Source organism: Mirounga leonina, unplaced genomic scaffold, assembly GCF_011800145.1.
Source record: "Mirounga leonina isolate KUSES-001 unplaced genomic scaffold, KU_Mleo_1.0 Mir_242, whole genome shotgun sequence".
Classification (NCBI taxonomy): domain Eukaryota; kingdom Metazoa; phylum Chordata; class Mammalia; order Carnivora; family Phocidae; genus Mirounga; species Mirounga leonina.
In genome coordinates, this window is record NW_023270627.1 from 1,578,126 (window position 1) to 1,599,503 (window position 21,378).

Consider the following 21,378-nt stretch of genomic DNA (forward strand, 5'->3'; position numbering starts at 1 on the left):
ATCTATGATTAAGTCCAGATCATGCATTGCATTTTTATTTCTTTTGTACTCTTCAATCTTGAACAGATCATTCCTTAATTTTCACGACCTCTATGTTTTTTATACTTTGTATTCCGAACTGATTTTAGACTAACAAAATGTTCAGAGTACATGAATTTCTATATGCTTTTCATTCAGACTCTCCAAATCTTAACCATTTTAACACATTTTTCTTCTTTCTTTTTTCGAAAGCATTTCAGAAAAAAATGCAGCCGTGATGCATCCTTACTTCTAAAACTTCAGTGTGAATTTTCTATTTAACAAGGACTTTTTCTTATATTACCACAGCACAATTATCAAACTCAGAAAATTAATGTTAATATAATACACTTATCTAACCTACAGACATTTTTTCCACTAATGTTCTTTTTATTAAAAGAAAAAAATAATGTCTGCTCCAGGATCCAATCTAGGATCACAGGTTGCATTTTGTTGTCACATCTGTTTAGTGTCCTTTAATCTGGGACAGTTCTATAGTCTTGTATATCTTCCATGATCTCAGAATTTTTGAACAATACAGGACAATTATCTTGTAGACTTTCTTCAAAAAATGCGAAATATCAGCAAAGAAATGAAAACAGTAAAAAGAACAAATTGGAAGACTTAGAACACTATCACTGATATAAGAAAATGATTGGATGAGCTCATAAAAATAATGGAGGTGCAGAGGGAAATGTCAATAAACTTGAAGATAGATCAATCAAAATGATCAAATGTGAAGAACAGAGAGAAAAATACTGCAGAAAAGAACAGAAAAAGTAGTAATAGAGCTTCAGGAACCTGTCTGACATCATGAAAATGTGTGGAGCCCTAGAGAAAAGGGAGATCAGGACAGAAAAAAATTTGAAGAAATAATGGCCAAATCCTTCCCTTATTTGGTGAAAGACATAAGTTTACAGATTCAAGAAACTTGACAAACTCTAAACAGGATAAATCCAAAGAAAGTAGTGGGTAGACACACCATAGTCTGCTAGAAAATAAAAGATACAGAGAAAAGCCCTGAAAAGAGCTAGAGGAAAAAGATAGATTACATTGAGAGAAACAATGATCCAAATTACTACAGTTTCTCATCAAAACCATGGAAGTCATAAGACAGTGGAATAACTTCTTTTCTGAAGAATAGCATCAAATTTTTAAACATTTATACTCCTTAACTCAAAATTACACTTCTAGGAATTTGGTATAAATAAATGATCAAAAAGCACCTAAAATGCTCATTTTAGTTTTGCTTTAAACAGCAAAAACTATAAATATTTATCAGCTGAAAAGAGATTAAATGTATTATTGTACATCTGTATAAATTTCTTTTTTAAAAAAAATATTTATTTGAGAGAGATAGGAGAGAGAGAGCATGGCAGCAGGTGTAGGGGCAGAGGGAGAGGGAGAGAGAGAATCTCAAGCAGACTCCCCACTGAGCATGGAGCTTGATGCAGGGCTTGATCTCAAGACCCTGAGACCATGACTTGAGCGGAAATCAAGAATTGGATGCTTAACCGACTGAGCCACCCAGGTGCCCCTATATTAATTTCTATTCAGTCATTTAGAGGCTATTCATATACTTATTGCCATGAGACAATATCCACAGTCTTATCAAATTTGGAAAGCAAGCTATTTAAAAGGTATGCATGGCATATTTTTTGAACTTATGCACACAAATTCTCACCAAAGCAAGGAAGACAATATCACAGCTTTGTCTAAGGAAGAAAGACCAAATGTTTAAAATACCATTAGTTTCAAATGTTATTATTATTTTCAACATTATTTTATCTTAGTGTTAAAATTCCCAAATCATGACCAAGAAGCTATGTCTTCTTGATTGAAGTGAGCTCCTCTTAAAAAGAGGAACTTCAATTTAATTTTAAGAGGAACGCTTAATATGGTAAACTTAATATGGTAAACTGTTTAAAATGGTCCCCAATGAACTGTTCCTCTCTGAGTATATACCCCTGTGCCATGTCACTTTGCTACTCTTCCTGTTGAAAGGTGGGGTTGTATTTCTCCTGAATCTAACTGGCCTTGTGACTTGCTTTGACCAACAGAATGTAGTGGAAGTGGTATTCTGGGATTATTGAGCCCCTATCTTAAGTAGCCTGCTAGCTTCTGCTTCTGCTTTTGGAATGCAGCAACTGTGTAAAGACTATTCAACTAAGAAGAGAAGTCACATGAGGAGCAAGCCCCAGAAGGATGGGAGACTGTGGGAAGAGAGAGGACACACAGAGGAGAATGGAGGTACCACAGCTAACAGCCAGCACCAAGGCCCAGACTTGGGAGTGAAGCTTTTTGGGATCCTCCAAGTCTAGTAATGTTGTCCCAGTTGTCCCACATGAAATAAGGATGAGCCATTTCCACTGCTGCCTGAGGTCCTAATCCACAGGGTCAGCAGTAAATGGTGGTTGTTGTAAGCTATTTAGTATTTGCAGTAGTTTGTCATGCATAGGTAACTGAAATATTACCATTCAGTTAAAAATCTTGACACTGACTTCAATACTGCTTATAGCTAGAGAAAAAGAAAATGTCCAGAACATAACATGGTGACCATTTTGAGTAGGCATGCAAGAGCAAAACAGTCCCTATTAAAAAGATCAAATTTGGGTATTCAAGCAAAACTTGATGAATTTGCTTTCCAAGAAGGCATCACAGTTTTTTAAGCTTTATGATTCTGGCATTTAGAATTGTTATGTAACATTAAATTCATTTCACCAAGGTATATTTGAAAATTCACAGTAACAGAGTAAATAATTTAAAGCAATGTTCTGCTAAAATGACTATCAAAATTCATGGCAGTGAAAATTTTGAATTCATTGTAGAGACATCTGCTATGCAAACAAATTGCCAAAGTGATCTCAGTGATTCTCAGTACACACATCCTTATTTAAATAAGTTATACTACCTTTGACAACTATTGAATCTTTCTCATTCCAAGTCCTAAGCAAGCAATGTAGGTCCAGGTCATTCCACATAGTTGACATTTGAGAAATAGATACTATTCAAAAGCTATAAAAAAACCCCCACAATTTACAAAACAAAAAGTGTGCATTTGAAATCATAGTCATCCATTCTATTCCAGTATCAATAACTGACATTCATTTCAGAAATCAACCTAATATAGTATTATAAGGATTCCTCTTGAATATGTTAAAATCATTCCAGAAATGAAGTTGCTACTAAAGAAATCACTCTTTTTCTAAGATAAGTTCTTTCAAAATTTAAGACAGTAAATAGTAACAGCACCCATAAGAATAATGTCATGTATTCTTTCAAAAATCTCCTCACAGGCATTATTTTATTAGATACCCATAACAGGTAAGTATCAATTTCATAGATTAAGAAACAGGGCCCTGTATAGATGAGAAAGGTGCTTTTTGTCACTGTCATAAGAGTATCTTTTAAATCATAAACCTACATTCCCTAAGAGTTAAATGTCTAATGCCTAATTCATGTATTATTGTCAGTGGAGATCACGACATTTGGTGCAGTCAGCACTGTAAGGCAGATAGGGAAATGGGGACACAACCCTGCTCCATGTCTATTTAAAGCATAAATTTCATGGGAATCTTTCAGCCAGGTAGCAAACTTCTGTCATGTTTCCTGACAACCAAAAAAGTAAAACAACAACTCCTTTTAAAGGGAAACTATCACTTCCTGTGATACCATATATATATATATATATATATATATATATAAAATAAGAGTAGATATTGAACAAAATGGCACCCAGAGAGAATCTGAAATATCCTATAATATTCTGTACCTTGGAAAATGCCTGCAAGTTAAAATGTTCCATTACATAAAAAGGCCACCCAACAAGCTTAAAATGCAATAATTCAGTGTGGGGTATATTTTATTGTCAGTTATCAGAATGAAATATACCAAGAAGTCAATTAACTAAGAATTTATCCTTTAGACAATAATAGACTGTTACCCTTGGCAGGTACCAAGGAATTTAGACTTCTAAAGAGAGTTATAATTAAATTGTGAAAATGATTTTTATCAGAAAGAAATCTAGGATTTTAACAAGTTAACTCTAGAAATTATTATAAACAGCATATAAATACTAATGCTAAAAAGAGCAAGTATGGTGGTGCTCAAGGAACAATGAAACAAAGTAAATCCTGAATTGCAGCATGAAAATGTTGACAGATAGGTAGGATTTATGAAGTCATTTTTAGTAAACAAGGAGGAAAGAAGCGCAAGAAAGGTTTGGAAGTTAGGGGGAAAGTAGAAATGCATTTATTTGCAGGTAAAACTTGGAAAATTCCCAGATGCTCTCATTAGTGATTGAGGTATTTTCCCTTCTCTTCTTTGAAGAGGATTTGGAGACTATTTATTATAACTTGTGGTGGGAGATAAAAGTGCAAATTAAGTGTTCAGTGAGTTGGGTGTGCGAATAATCAACATCTCCTCCCCACTCATTCATTGCCAAATCTGCACATCCTGCTGTATTTTTGATCTTTGTGAATGGTAAAACCATCCATCTAGTTTATGAACCAGAATCTCTTTCCATGCCCTTCTCATTGAATCTATCACCAAATCCTATAAAGCGACTTCCCAGTTCTTGAAACTGCTCACTCCTACCTCCTTAGTCCATGCTTTGGATTCCTAACTGGTCTCAGGCCCATGAGGCCATTCCCTCCCCCACTCCCTTGTATTCCCATCCCCCTCTCTCCATTCCCAGCGTTGCCAGCATGATCTTTCTAAAACAAAATGTTGATTATGGTATTCTACTTAAAATCCCTGTGACACCTCACAGCTTTCAAAAATTATAAACGCATATATCCTGCCTGATTTTCTAGCTTCATCTTTATAACCCCACATTGACACATTTTGTTCCAGGCAAACTGAACTATACATACTGTACTTCATGCCATGTCGTTTCCCTCGGCCCACAATTTATCCATGTAACTGTCACTTGACTGTTAAAGTTTGACACATACACGTGATCATCTCCTCCAGAAAACCTTCTTTAATCCCTCACTCTGATGTGTGTTTCTCTTCCTGGCTCTCTTCCAATAGCCTTAGGTCTAGAATATGATCATGGCCTGCAGTGGATTAAGGAAGAGTCAGCCAGGCAATTGTCCAGGGCACCAACCTTCAGGAAGACTTACCTTCATTAGGAACATTGCAGAGAGAAAATTGTGTTTATCAATTCTGTATGTGGTTAAAAGAACTACTTTGAAATGCTTCTAGGAATCGGAAGCCTGAGAAGACTCAAGAATATGCTTGAATAGCAATAAATGGTTCCTAAACTACCTTTCAAAGAGGGTGCATTTGGTTAGTTCCCATGTTTTTGTTTTGCTGGTTAGGGATTGCAGACTTGGAGTCAGAGCTGAACTGTTTGGAACAATACAGGAGAGGGTATCCTCGGCCAATAGAGGTCCCTCTGCATCTTTCCCTGCACTGTGTTTGCAGCGTGGGGTCTGTGCAAAACTGGTCTCTCTCCAAAAGAAAAATGGATTGGATACTTAACGAACATCAGTCTGGGGGTGCCTGGGTGGCTCAGATGGTTAAGCATCTGCCTTCGGCTCAGGTCATGATCCCAGGGTCCTGGGATCGAGCCCCGCATTGGGCTCCTGGCTCAGCAGGGAGCTTTCTTCTCCCTCTCCCTCTGCCTCTCCCCCTGCTCATGCTCTCTCTCTATCTCCATGTCTTAAATTAATAAATAAAATCTTAAAAAAAAAAAAAAAGAACATTAGTCTGAAGGGAAAACAAAGATCTAATTGGCTTTCGCAGGAAACACCATGTTTCTGTCTGGTCCTGATCATAATATTTATGACATGATCTTGTAATAAGTCAAATGACTTACTGAAGTTCTCCATAAGTTTCCCAAGTGCTGAGAGTATGACTTCTTTGTTTTGTAACAAGCCCAAAAAAGGAACATGCTCACCCAAATGTGTGATCTGGAAATATAATGAACTGACACCCAAAGATCAAAATTTAGCAGTGTGCTCAGATGGCAGTATTGTCCAGAGAAGAATGACCTTGAGTCAAACAGATAAGAATAGTGTGCTCACTAAAAGACCTTCTTTATCATGGCATAAGCACAGAAAATTGTGAGTGAAATATACCTTAAAACGGTCCTTTCTTTGATTTGGACTCATGTTTACCAAGTATACTACTGACTGCTCATGGAGAAGTCCAAATCTATGGTCCCTAGAAAAATATATCTACCATTATAAATCAATAAATTTGCATTCTAGTTTATATATTATTCTCCTAAAAGTGGAGTAGAAGATATCTTTAAATGATCAATGGTGTGTAACGTGGACAAATCGTAATTTCTGGACCTCTCATTCTGGTGACCAGATCAACCTATCTGAGGTTTTGGGAAAATCAAATAAAATAATATATGTGTAAGCATTTTCAAAATTATACAGTTCCTACATGTATTTTTTCCTCTTTGACAAGAATGACCTGCATATTTCAAAGGATATTTTAGCTTTGATTACTTTTGTCCTAAAATGTTATTTCATTTTGGTACTACTTTTGACCAGTAGAAATTTTATGCTCTTGACCTGATTTAAACTAATATTTTCCTTCTTTCTGCTGCCAGTAAAATATTGTTCTATTCAACTTTTCTCGAGAAAGATGATCTGTATTTCTTCATAGCAGGCTACAACATTAAAAAAGAAAAAGAGGTACCTCTTGACCGGATGACTCTTCTTCTTTGGAAAATATACAGAATTCTGTGAAAAAATAAGCTATTAGGATCTTTTAGGATTAAGTTACATTGCTTTACTAGAGAAGAAATTACACAGATGTGGAATTTACAAGAAATGATGTATTTTCTGGTAATGACACATATTGATTTGGCAGTTGTTTAAAAATTATGTCAACCAATTATATTTAAAATCTCAAGCAGATTGGAGAGAGAATCTGCTTGGAGGTTGGAGAGAAAAAAAGTACTATCAAGGGCGAGTAAAATTATTTTTGAAAACTGCTACTTGACTTGAGCCTTGTAAAATTCAAAACAAATATGAATAATCTTCAATTCTGTCAAACCAGGATATGAAATCATTTAATTATGCCACTCGACCCAGTAGAAATGCTATTTTCTTGCACATATTTTATGTTCTATTAGAAAATTATGTTGTGCTAAAATGAACAGCTTCATAATCCCTTATACAAAACCCATAGGGTAAATGTGTTTTGGAATTAAAACTTCTTCAGATTTTAGAAAACTAGTATGTTTATAATCAATATTTTAACAGAGACTGGCAGTAACTAAATTAGGTAAAAGAAATGTGAATCCAGTTTTGAGACAGATGAAGGAAAAACAGATGTACTTGACAATTTTTTTTGGAACCCAAATCAAAATCAAACCTTACATTAACTTCAGGTCTTACCAGAGTCGTCTCCATTTTATTTGACAAAAGAGCAGACAGATATCTTAGGTAACAGATGAATATTCACATCTAAAAGAACTAAAATAAAAACTTTAAATCTTATGCAAGAAAAATTGTTTCCAAAATTCTATTTATTCAATAAGAACATGAGATGATGAGTGCTGTACACAAAATATTCTGAAACATAAAAGTCCTCGAATTTTGAGGAAAATGACATAAGATCACATGAATTACCAATCTGGGGTATATGCTATAAAGAATACCCAAAACAGTATTTTAACATGGCTTCAAAGAAAACCTATTGTTGCACATATAATTAAATTAAATTTTAGTGTTACCATGAATACAAAAAGCCTAGTTTACTCTGAAATAAAATTAAACATGTCTTAATATTTGTGCCATAAAGAGTGCCAAGAACATACCTTTTTGTCAAAAAAAATTAACTTCTAACTGTTCAAAATGGCTCCTGGAGGATTTTCTCTTTTTTCAGCATTTCTCATGAACTCTAGAATATTGGTCTCAAAGTTTCCATTTTGAAAAATTGTAGTAACAAAGCATTTGTTTAAAAAGCCTTGCAAGGATACCATCAAACTTACTATGAGATGATATTAAATTGACTAATTTCAGGATCATTCATCAAAAATGAGAATTTACTTAAAACAATTCACTGAGGATTTAAGTAATTTCAGTTATAAACTCTCCTAGTATTAATGAATGAAATTCAACCTGCCATTAGCAAGTCTGTGTTTCATAGGCCACTAAACTCTCAATAAAGTCTATGATAATAACCTAATTAGTGTCACATCTGCACATGTAACTTCAATGCAGTGACTCCAGACAATTGTTATCACCACTTAGATGAAGAAAGTCGGTAAGAACTCAGGAAGAGATAAAAGGGTTTGAAAACAAAAATAGCTAAATTGACTAATGCACCCTTCTATAGGAAGCAAACTCAACTTTTTGATGTAGAGCTCTCGTGAAAATATTGCCAATCGATCAGTGTATTGCTAGACATTATGCTGACTTGGTTTCTTGTCTCTGACGGGTCTCTTTTACGTGACACTGGCAACTTGCTTGGCTCTACTTTTTTGAATCAGAGGAGCTTACGCTAACTTTGATTTTAAAAGAGCCTATTTGTTTTTAAAGTCTGAAGAGATAAAACTAATGATTCTAATGGTTGGAGTGCACACACAGGGCCCACACAAATACCTATTTCATATGCAGATTTTATTCAAGCTCCTGGATTGTGACAAAAACTGTACTATTTATGTTTTTATGGGTTTGAGGTTCACATGAACATAGCCTTTTTAAGAAAATTAACATTAAGTAGTTTGAATTATGTAAGGTTTATAAGTTATTTAATGGATTGAAACAGTATTTGCCATAAGTGATTGGTTTTCAGAGTGAATTATTACGATCCAAAAAAAACTCATACAAAACAATTTATTGCCTTCTACCATCTATTTTGATGGAAACCTATTTTATGATTTCCATTAATATGTAATTTTAAAATCTCATTTTTTCCTCAAAAATCTTCAACTTGCTGTATTTATGACATTATAAAACAATTTCTCAAAGATAGTTAAAGCTAGAAATTATGACAGCCTGAAATTCAATAACAATTTTTCATTTCATAGACAAAGCACAAGTTTTTATTTTAATAATGCCAAGATATGAAACCTATTTTTACATATTATTGGAAAGAAGCACAAATGTTTCAAAGTCCATATTCACTAGTTTTCAACACAAATTTTACAAAACAGTACACCTACTGCATACAAGAATAGATAAACATGAGACAATCTAGACGTCAATTAACTGGTAAAAGGATAGACTGTGGTATTCATACAATGGAATATTATATATATAGTAATAAAAAAATTAATGAACTGTGGCTCCACTCATCTGCTTGGATGGATTTTAAAGTTCTTGAGCAAAATATAAAGTCATGGAAAAATATACAGTGTGACCACTTACCTAAGATTCAAAAAGAGGCAAAACTAAGCAATGAAAAATTATAAAAACAAACGAGAATGATGAAAATTTAGGATAGTGGCTGCCTCGGGGAAAGAAGTGCACATTATCAAAGAGGAGACCATGTGGCTATCAGAGGTGTAATGTTCTACTCTTAGGGCAAGGTGGTGAGTACATGGGTATTTGTTCTATTACTCCTCCTTAAACTGTACATATACTTTATGTATACAGAGAAAATGAGGCAAGAAAACGGTGACTGTATAGACAACTCTTTTTGAAGAGCACTGATCTTGTGTGTAAAGCAATAAAAGATGGGAAGAAATGTGAATGTTTTCAGAGATTTTGTTTTGCTCTTGTTAAGATATGAAGAGAGCATCTGAATGACAGAAAGGTTCCATCAGAGGGGAGAGGCTGAAGAAACAGCAGGGATGACTGATGAGGCGAGGCATACGTGAAGGGCTGCCTCTGACAGGAGGAGGAGCGTGTCTCATTCAGGCAGAGGGCGGTGGGGAAAGCTAAGAATAACAGGCACAGATTTATACAGTTGATGATGGGAAACAAAGTACATCAGATATGGTGGCTCGCTCCTCTTGAATGAGGCTCCAAGGGGAAGGGCAGAGCTGGCTTTGAGAAGAAATGAAGGCATCAAGTGACAGCTTGGGGCAGTGAGAGAAACAACTGACCACAGACAAATGCAGGTGCTGTCCTCGGCATTTCACCTTATGTGTTTCCCTGGCCTCTGTCTAGAATATACTTCCCCTTCCTTTTCACCTAGAAAATCTTCCCATCCTTCAAGACTCACCTCAGGTTCTACGTCTTCTGTGAAAACTGTTCTGACTATTCCACGGCAATCCTTTCCTTTTCCTTTTAATCCTTACAGCGCTTAACTCTTATCACTCGTTTTTTACTTACTCATAAACCATCTTGCAGTCACTCTTTTGTGTTGTACATGGCTTCATTTTTCTGTGTGGTCTCCCTAGCTATAGTTCTTGAGGACAGAAATCATGTCCTTTTTTTTTTTTTTAGCACTGTTGCTCCCCCTTTCAGAAGAATAGTGCATTCTCATACAGTGAACACTTAGCTGTTTGTTGTTCTATTTTTTAAATATGTCATCTACTTAAACAGATATTCTTAAAAGCAAAAGAAAAAAAAAATACGTGAATAACTGAACTTTGAATCCTCCATTATTTTCTTGTCCCTGCTTCTGGTTTTCAATTTTTGGTTTTAGAACTTACTTGGAAGAAGCCAAGCCAGACATCCAATGTTAACACAAAATTGGTTTGATTTTTAGTATTTTTTAAACAAATTGTTTCTACTCATTAAACTATTAAATTTTTTTCTTTACAACTTTTAATATGTTTCTTCATGGAGGTAGTTCTCTTAGAAAATGAGGCAGAATATTATCAGCAAAGACAAATTATGTCAGGAATGCCATCTTGTGGTTGAGAGTAGTCCATTACACTATAGATCCTTTCAGTAACAATCTTTAATTCAGAAATAAAATATCCAGTAAATTCACAAATGTAAGTCATGGTTAAAATTATTGTTACTACAAAGAAAGAAAAGCTAGATAGGTGTGTTTTCAACTGTGTGTGACTTCAGTTGCCAAAAAAGACTATGTTCATCGAAGAGAGAGACAATGGACTCTAAATAATACAGAAAAACTGCTACCTATAACTAGAAATACACTTCTATCAAGACTATTAAAATACTCTGAATTTTGGAAAACTTTTCTCATGAAACAGATAATTTTACTTCTATATCCACTACTAACTAGTTATGTTATTACATCCTAGATTTAAATCATGTGTCTTGATTTTCAAAATATATCACCCTAACTATAACCATCCAAAGGGGAGTGAAGGACAGAGCACTTATCTAATTTGGATGGTGTAGGATACATAGAATTAGTTGTAGTCCAAAATGGGACTTGGAAGAGATGTAAAAACCCTGGCCCTATCTTAACAGATGAACTTACTACTTCTTCCATACAAGTTAGACATGTCAATGATAAATAATCTTTCTAGTTAATAGAAAACTAGTAATGGTTACAGATGTATTACTTAACAACTACGCTTAAATATTCTAATTGCCAACTGAATACATTCTGATCCACTTAAAAGTGGGGATGAGGGCGTGGAAACTGATATATCCCTCACGAATGCAAAGCACAGCACAACACAAAGGTCCATGCACTATGCCACCCTTGGTCACTTCCAGATTATAAGGTTCTAAGGAGCATGTGCAGGTACAATGTTCAGATTTAGAGATCAGGTTATTTGAAATTCCAAAAGATAATAGATCTACATGTAGCTATATTTACCAAAAAAAGGAAAATGCTATTGTACTCCAAATCAATGTCTGGCATTTATTACTGCATGCTTATCACCAGAAAAAAAAGTTTTACTCAAAAATTTTTTATACGAATTGATTTTGTATTAGTTTTTCCACATGATTCTTCATGACATTCACATTAGCTGCACAAACCTGGTACTCCATCTTCTCTTGCTGTTTCGTTCTCTCTAATAAGGCTTCGTGCGGTGGAGGCAATGCATTGTAGGAACTCAGCAAGTAAAGCTGACTTGAGGAGGTATGGTTGATTTCTTTAATCTTTAAAGCCTGCATGATAGCAGGTGCAAACTTCGAGTAATGAGCCGTAGACGAGACAATCACTGGGCAAGTTTTGTCTTGCATTCTGTCTGCAACCACTTTTGCAACAGCAGTGTGTGGATCCAGAATATACCCTGAAGTACTGTAGGTGGAATGAATAGCTGCCAGACACTCTCCCTCGGAGCACCAGTCGGCTACAAAATCCTGCTGGAGTTTCTTAACTAGCGTCTTCTCTATTTGGAAGTGATGCTGCTCTTCTAGTTGATTAAACAATTTTGTGATTAGTTTTCCATTTTTATCAGCCATCAAGTGTAAATGTCGTTCCAGGTTTGAAGCTTTAAGAATATCGATTGCTGGTGAAAAGGTCTGTGCTAATTTTCTTTCCCGTAGGTCATAGTGTCCTGTTTTTATAAAATCAGTCAAAACATGGTTCTGATTAGAGGCACAAATAAATTTGCGAATAGGGATTCCCATCATTTTGGCATACACTGCTGCTAAAATGTTACCAAAGTTTCCTGTGGGAATACAGACATCCACCGGGCTTCCAAAAGAAATAAATCCTTGGCTAACAAGATCAAGATATGCAGAAGCATGATAAACTACTTGGGGAAGCAGTCGGCCCCAGTTTATGGAGTTAGCTGAACTTAAGACCGTTCCATATTCCACAATAAGAAAGCCAGCAAAATCGGAATCTCTAAAAATGCCTTTTACAGCTGTCTGGCAAAAATCAAAATCTGACTTGACACCCACTGCCCATCCATTTTCTTTCTGACTGCCAATTATTTGTGCTTTTTGAAAATCACTTACTCCGTTCTCAGGAAAAAACGTGGCCACAGCTATCCTTTGCTTATCGTTCTTATTAATACGGCTAAAACCATTTAAGACAGCACTCCCTGTGTCTCCTGAAGTAGCTACAAGTATCATATAATTGCAACTTGGTGGAATACAGTGTGCAAAAAGATGAGGCATAAGCTGTAAAGACAAATCTTTAAATGATCCTGTTGGTCCATGAAACAACTCCAGGATGAACTGGTTGCCGGAGAGGTGCCGGACTGGGGCAACTTTGGAGCAGGCAAAGTTTTCCCCGTAAGCAGTCTCAATCATTTCTCCCAATCTGGCAGCAGGTACATCAGCGGGATGTATACACTTTTCCAGCAGGATTTGTGCCCTTTCTATGTAGGTTGCTCCTACGAGGCTTTTCCACTCCCTACAGTTTAATTTTGGAAACTCTTTCTCAGGAACGAAGAGTCCACCATCAGAAGCTAACCCCTCAATCACTGCTTCGCTAAAGAATTTTGTTGAAACCTTCCGTTCATCGTCTTTAGGCCAAATGTGTCTTGTTGAAACGAATGTTTCTGAGTCCACATCTTGGTACCGTTTGACAGCACTGAGCACTTTGTCAGCGACCTCCTCTGGGGAAGCCCCACTTTCACAGAAAACACGGGTATCATACCACTTCTTATAATACTGTCTTCTAAACTTAAGTAAGTCTTTCACAGATGTTCCACCATCCTGACCTATGATCCTATCAATTTTCATTAATTTTAAGCGGCTGACTATATCTATTAGAGGTACATCCAGGTATACAATTATCCCATTTTTCTTCAGATGCCACATGCTAGCATCATGCATTGGATTGGACCCCGTAAGGGAAATCACACTTCCAGATGTAGAGAAGTTTAACACGGCTTTTCCTTCCTCTTCTAAAAATTGCTCATTACCAACATCCTGTAATTTTTCAGACACACTCATATTCCAGGTTTTTTCAAGGATATCATCGTCCACATCTATGACACAACAACCTAGTTTCTGACCTATTATTCTGCCTACTGTTGTTTTCCCAGCACCAGGCGGTCCCATCAGGATAATATTTTTGTCTCCAACAAGAGAGTGGGTTGAGTGCCATGACTTCCTGAATTCTGCAAGTGCAAGGGTTCTTGAAAGAAACAGCTGCACATGTTTATCCGTTCTAACATGTATACTGGGAAAACATTTCTGGGCTATTTGTTTCAGATGCAGACATCGGTTAAAGTGAAGCATTCTCTTTTCACTTTTCTGCCCAAGTCAACCTAAAAACTGGCTTTAGCCCTTTTCAAAACATAAAAACAAAAAAGACATTTGGTTACTAATTTCAACAAACTTAAAATCCCAAAGAGGACTGAAAATAACCATGTCCACGGTACCTAAACTGTTTAGAAATCTTTCAAATGTATGGGACATTTTTTAAAGTACTCAAACCCAAATTCTCATATATTACATATTATCCTTTAAATAATCTTTTCAATCTCAAGCCCAAGTGACCAAAACTTTAAAAATTTGTAACTATAGGCAATGCTTTATTCAGAAAATGCCATATCATAGATACTTAAAAAAAAAAAAAATCTAAATCAGATTAGTATTTTTTTTCCTGTAATGAAAAGTGTTTCTTGGTTTATAACCCATATAAACAAGCATTATTTGGAATGCTATTTACTCGTAATTCATAAAAGCTGAATATTCTTTATATTTAATTTCTAACTTCAGTTACACTAACATGCTGACAGACTATCATGCTCCTCATAAATTTCTCATAAAATTCACAACAGGGAAGTAGAATATTTGCTTACAAAATGCTTAAATAACTTTCCAAACTGTAGGACAAAGGTATGGCATTTTCTTTCTTATGTGCCTTTTATATGCATATTGTAAAGAATCATCCTTAGATATTTTTCACATTGAAGTCCTTTTTAAAAAAGCTAAAATGAAAGGTATAATATTATGCAAATAGTTAAGAAAAATTGATAATTAACAGCAAAGTCAAAGGCTACATATTTATAACCTTATCTGCATGAAACCGTCACTTTTGTTTCTGTCCTCTAAACATTATCAGTGGAGACACTTAACTCAAATTCCAAACTCTACAGTGATAGCAATAAAAACAAACAAACAAAAAACTCAGGAATGTTTCCAATGATGAGAGGAAATCATTATTCTGGCATCCAAAGAACCTCTGCAATTCCCCATATTGCTCAAATCCCTGTCTTTGGAAATGTACTCAACATTAAAACACAAATGTATGCCAGACAAGTCAAATTCTTAGTCATATGTAAAATGCAATTTAGTAACTGTTGCAGTGTTCATTCAAATTGACTAAAGGAACTCCACAGACATCTAGTGGGGCTTTTCACATTTTCTGCAACTAAGCCATATTAAATATCAGATGGTATGTTCAAATACATTCTGAAAACTTTTAATCATTTACTACTGATTATCTGTGCTACTGTGTTCTGTAATTAAACATTTAAACCATTTTAAAACTAACACTGAATTTAACTTACAAGTTAAATTAGAACCGTCAAGAGAAGGAATACATTTCCTTATTTGGCTTTTCAGCTTGTATGTGCTGTCCTTAATTCCCACTGACTTGTAAACCAAATGACACACAGGAACCAATCTCAGATGAAGAGTTTGTTGATGCTGAGGCAAAGTCAATCTTTGCAAAAAAACGGAGTCTATAACAGAAAAATTTTCAAGTTAATCATCACTGCGTACAACGTTACAAAATTCCACACAGAGACTGGTCTATTATTAAAATATCCACCTGAAAAAGTTAAAGTCCAGAAAAAGAATGAATTGACCCTTTTCATGTTTCCCCAAATCTATTATTAAAAGATTAAGATACTGTTTTTTTTTTAACATCTGTGTCTTATAATGGAAAAGAAATTTCATTAAACAGTACTGAAGGAATTTCTTCCACCAAGCAGTATGAAAGACAGTAATATAACCAAATAAGAACAAATATAAAATCTCTCACAATGACACCTGAAATTTTAATTACTTAACTGGATGTTTAGTGATGAGAGAAAAATTTAAATCAGTGGACTAAAGCTATGAAATGAGTGTTTGAATTACTCTTGTGGGTTGTTTTATCCATCTGAATCACTACACGATTTGTATGTAGTAATATCTACTATAAAAAGCACAAATATAGTGTCTGCTACACACCGGTACCCCTTGTCTATTTAATTGAGTTTATAATAAATTCAAAACATATCATAGTGGCTGGCACATAAGAATATTCTCATATATAGTAATATTATTATCACTCAATGGCAATGGACCAAAAACATATAAATTGAATCAGAATATCTAGACTCAAGGCTAGGTGTATTTTTTCATGGTTTGGTTAGTTTATAAGCCTTCAGAGAAAATATGGGTACTTAGCCATGAATCAAGAACTGTTTTGCTATGCACAGTCTAATTCTTTCCCTGCCATAAACCAAGGATCAGAGAAGGATACACTTGAACCATATCGGTAAAGTCTTTTATTAAACTGTATTCTAGTATAGTACTTTAATACCAGCTAGTTTTCTTGGAGGAAGGGGAACACTTTCTAAAACCATCTGCTTCACCTGCTATTCAGGAGTGTGTGTTCTTTTTTAGTTCCCAATGCGTAACTTTCTGATGTCTGTATTAGCAGTAACTGTAGTATTACCTGAGTAGCTGGTTGGTTTTCTGGACATTAAATCTTTTAACTGATCTTTTTCACTTTGTGTTGGTTGCTACAATGCTTACCACCAATTCCACTAAAAGTAGAAGACTGTAACACAAATGTTATGCATTCTTTGCCTTATCTTTTATAACCTTAGTTTTCCTTTATTTTATATGAATTAAAAATAGAAAATTATGACAGCTTAATTTAATTTAGTATATTATTTGACCATAAAAGTCTTCCTGAAAATAGCAGAAGGCAGTTTTAAAGGCAGTTTATTATCATTTTAAAAGAAAAATAAAGATGATGAATTCTATTTTAAGTAACATACTAAATTTTGTTTTGTAACATTTTAGCCACAAATTAATTTTAGGGCTTCAACATCCATTGTAAGCAAACCAAAAGACAAGATGGAATAATATCTACAGTATGTAACTTTCATCTGGAAACTAAGTCTTTACTTAAGAGGTAATAAACTCAATTCTTATTATTCATGGTATTATGTTCTATAAAGTCATCATTCTTGAGTACTGAATTAGTGAACAGTGAATAGTCCAATTGCTCCTAGGGGAAATACAGGGTTAGGTTTCTGCAAGCCTCAAGTCACATTTTTGCCAACTGAGCAATACATAGGCTTGTTTTGTGTTTCTGCTTAAAGTCATTTTATATATTTTTTATATTTTTTATATATAATTTATACATATATATATGTAGTTGACTCATTACCGCTGTACAGCCAACAGCACTCTAACTTAAGCCTGAATGAAGCTTATCTAACACACATTTTATCTGTAAGGCACATTATAGCCTAATTACCTTAGGAACACTAGGCAGCACGTCAGCAACCTCGGGGCCATTTTAAACAGCAAAACCACCAACTAGAGGTACAAAAATGTGAAAAATGTGGCACTAACTAGAATGGGAGAAGGACATTTTTGTTTACAGTATTTGAGCTCAAACAGCAAGGCAGAGCATCATCTTGCTTGACCACAGCTTGGAGCACGTACATCAGGAGACTCCAATTTTTCACCACTGTGCGTGTGTCCATGAATGAATGCACAAGTTTGGCAAGTATTATTTTGGGCTTATAAATAAGTTTTAGTGAGTAGAATTCACAAATATGGAACCTGTGAAAAGTGAGGATTAACTGCATATCATTTTCCTTTACGATTCAAAGCCATGTTATTATGCTTTTTCAATTATTTATATTTTAGTATGTATTTCAGTCTAGTGGTCATGAATAGGCAATTTTTCTTCAGCCAAAGGACAAAACTTTTTCAAATTAAATGGAAGTCGAGGAGTCAGAAAACAAAAGCTGTACTTAAAGACCAAATCTCTTGGCCATAAAGTACTCAGGTTTTACTGTATCGATGTTCTAAAGTGTTTTTTGTAGAGCCGGGTTCTTCATGAAAACACTTTAGTCATACTCTCTAATTCCTCAGAGGATGGAAGATCTACACAACTCCATTATACATTAATACTTTTTAAATAGGTTTTCCTACTGCTCACTTATAATGGGGTTTTTTGATCCACGAATTCCACTGGATACTTTTTAGAAGTAATAGACACTTGTCCTTCAAACAGACAAATGAAAAGCCTGTTGGTTTCACAGCAAGAACTTTAGCACAAAATTTAACAATTTTACTTTGGCAAGCTGATCAAAACTGAATAATGAATTCAAGAAAAAAAAAGAAATCACTTTTTAAATCACTTTTAAATTATTTCCTATGAATGCTAATAAACTTACATTTTTAAACCAGAAATTCATACTAATTTTCAGCAACCTATTTACAGTGATGTTTTCCTAAGGACACCACTAGATGATTACTAATCAACTAAAGTCATACCTGTTATCAATTTTTACTTCCAAAATGGTCTAGAAGAATTTTTTCAATTCCATTATAAAATTACCTAGTTTCCAATTCCTCTGGGAAATTATCCAAATCCTATTTAGTCAGGATGATTTAGCATTTGGCACCCATTTAAAGTATTTGTTTCATACTATTCCGAAATAAAACATAAGTCATAGCACTTTAAAAATTATTTCATGATGAGAACTGGCTGTGGTCCAGTGAACTTCTGAAAACATTTATGCCATGATTATGCTTGTCACCCTATATTAATGCAATCTAAATTTCTCAGAAGAATGACTAAATCTAGTCCATTATCTTATGAAGGCATCCTGATGTATTTTTTTAAATTCTTAAAAATGACTGTATTTTTACAGAAATAAATTGTTTTCCAATACATAATAAAAATGCAAATTTCCTAGGACATAAACTAGCCAGGGGGAGGTAAAGTTCTGCTGCTCTGGACTGTTAAGCAAAAATCCTCCCAACACGCCTTTAGGTCAGTCAGCAATTACCTCCCTGGAAATAGCAGGATGGAAAGACCACACACTCCAGTGTCATGTTGTAATCAGAGGGATCTTAAATCAAAAGTAAAATTTACAAGTTCATCACTCATCTTTGCCCCTATCTTAGTACCAAAGCTGATTAAGCCCTTCCTGTTGCTAACCTTTTGCTGTTAGATACCCTAATGGTCTTGAATATTTAATCCAAAAGACTTTTTAAGTACCCTTTTTAACTCTATAACTTAAAAATATATTATTATAAAGAATATCTCTTATACAGGGTTATTTTTCTTCCTAGAAAATTGTCTTTTTTATATTCCCACCTAACCTCATTTTATTCATCTAAGTAAATTAGAATTAAGCTTTAGCAAAAAAAGTCTAACTTGTATGTACAAACCATTTATAGCAGGGGTCTGTGCAAACTATAACCCACAGGCCAAATCTGTGCAAAATTATAACCACCTTTTTTGTAAATTAAGTTTCATGGGAACACAACTTTGCTTATTTATTTGTTCATCTGTTTTGTATTGTCTTTGGCTGGCTGCTCTTGAGCCACAACAGTAGAGTTGAGCAGTTTTGACCAAAACCATTTGGCCTGCAAAGGCCTAAAATATTTATTACCCAGCCCTTTACAGACAAAGTTCATGACCTCTGTCAGTATACTAATACTAATTCCCTGTGGGCATAGTGGACATAGACATTTCCTTGAACAGTACTGCCATTTTGAGGGAATTATAAAAATTAGAAATATATTTTTTGTAAACATGCTTTCAAAAGGCAAGCAGAATTATAGACCAAGTATCTAAGGAAAAAAGTTCCTTTCTAAATGATTTAACAACTTCATCACGACTGTAAACTAAATATACTATGGTGAGGAGATCATAAATTGGTATTTTTAAAGCCACAATAAATATACTGATAGCAGTGAAATTACTGTATTCAGTAACAGAAAGTCAAGACTAGCTAAGGTTGGTTGGGACTTACTAATTGGAGAAATCATGCTTTGCCCTTTGGCTCTTTTAGGAACTGTTTAATATGAAGCGTCCCAAAGTGTTTCTTCTTCATTAGAAAATGTATAAGCTTTGAACAATGGCCATCCACTTGGTTAATGGCATTATCATTATGAGTCCTTAGTTCAAATCTTGGCATGTATAAAGAGAATTTTTCTCTATACATGCTAAGCAAAAACAAACAAAATATCCCCCCAAACCCAAAACATAATAGCCAAAGGCGAAAGGAAACCGACAAAGTGGTATATACATAAACAACGTTTTGAAAAGTGGAAGATCTGATGTGAGGAACAGGAGCATCATCTCCAACATGCCACTCATCTGAAATAAAATGCTGAACTCCTGGGATAAAAATTAAAAAATCTTATCAACTGGATAAGAAAAAGCTAAATTTATTCTTATCTAATGAACTTCGCTAAGAGCCCCAAATGAGAAGGACCCACACATTCTGCAGAGCCTTTTAAGTCGGAACTAAAAGGTTAATGAAGCCATCATGCTGTTTTTATCTCCACCGAGCACCCTGGCAGTGAGATGCCCGAAACTGGTGTTGGTTATCTTTGACCATCTTTATTCCTTGCGGGCAATGGCCTCCGTAAGGTTCGTTCGGACCAACTATCCTCTTTCCCAAATATTGACAAAATGTCTTTTAGAGACTCGGGATCGCAAAGCCTTCTGTATGAATTTCTTTCAGCAGTCATACGTGCCTAAATAGGTTTAGGGAAGAGCAGACGGTTCAAAACGGAACAAAACCGCTCCCGAGAAGGCAATTTTCAAAAAGCGACACCACAAGAACGGGCAAAAATTCAAGGGCCCATTTAAAGAGGCTTCTCCTGGTTTAGCCTGCTTATTCAAAAAACAGCAAGTCCACGTGTCTGTGGATAAAGACCTAAGGGGAGGGCGCGACCAGGAGGTACACCGGGCTGAGAGCAGAGAACGGAGAAAGAGGTCTGTCGAGGGCAGGACCGCGGCGCGACAGGTGGATGGGGCGGACGGCGGGGCGTGCGTGGGCGCGCACTCCCGCAGGTGGCGAGCAGGGCCGCGCCGCGAGCTCCGGGCGGCCTGGCGCAGAAGCAGCGGGGAGAACGAGCGCAGACATGGTTGAGATACGACCGAGTAGCGGACAGGGGCAGGAACCAAGTGCGGCAAGGCATGCAATGGGAACGCACCGGCTTCTACAGTTTCCCTTTCTCCTCAAGTCACTCACCAAGAAAATCACACTGGGAAGACGGGGGAAAGGAAAGAAAACGGGGAGGAGCGTCCAGGAGCCGCCAGTGCCGCCTCAGGACGCAGGGCCACACCTCAGGGGCTCAACCCGGCTCGCCCACGGCCCGGGCCCAAGACCTTCGCTAGGCCTGACCCGCCCCCAGCCCCGCGCAGCGCTCTCTGCGCCTGCGTCGGTGGAGGCCTGCGCGCCCGCCGCCACACCCACGCCCGAGCAACTGCACACCGGGCACGTGACTCTCGGTCCCCGCTCCACCTACCTGAATCCTCCTCGTTCTTCAGGCTCCTCCCCACCCCGCCTGCTCTCCTCAGAGGCCGTGCTCAGCGTGGCCCCAGAGGCTCGCCCCGCCCTCGCCG

At 36.0% G+C, this 21,378-nt stretch overlaps 1 protein-coding gene across 2 annotated transcripts; it reads right to left on the reverse strand.

Moving 5' to 3' along the window:
* Nucleotides 1-7,495: 7,495 nt before the first annotated feature.
* Nucleotides 7,496-21,119, reverse strand: THNSL1 (threonine synthase like 1). 2 transcript variants are annotated; one of them, XM_035029492.1, is made up of 3 exons: nt 21,005-21,119; nt 15,284-15,457; nt 7,496-14,054 (listed from the first exon to the last, which is right to left on the reverse strand). In XM_035029492.1, exon 3 carries the CDS (start codon nt 14,004-14,006, stop codon nt 11,775-11,777), a length of 2,232 nt encoding a protein of 743 aa, XP_034885383.1. In that variant the 5' UTR covers nt 14,007-14,054; nt 15,284-15,457; nt 21,005-21,119; the 3' UTR covers nt 7,496-11,774. The 2 variants fall into 2 exon arrangements, with proteins under 2 accessions (XP_034885383.1, XP_034885384.1); XM_035029493.1 differs by lacking the exon at nt 21,005-21,119 and having other exon boundaries at nt 15,284-18,612.
* Nucleotides 21,120-21,378: the final 259 nt, after the last annotated feature.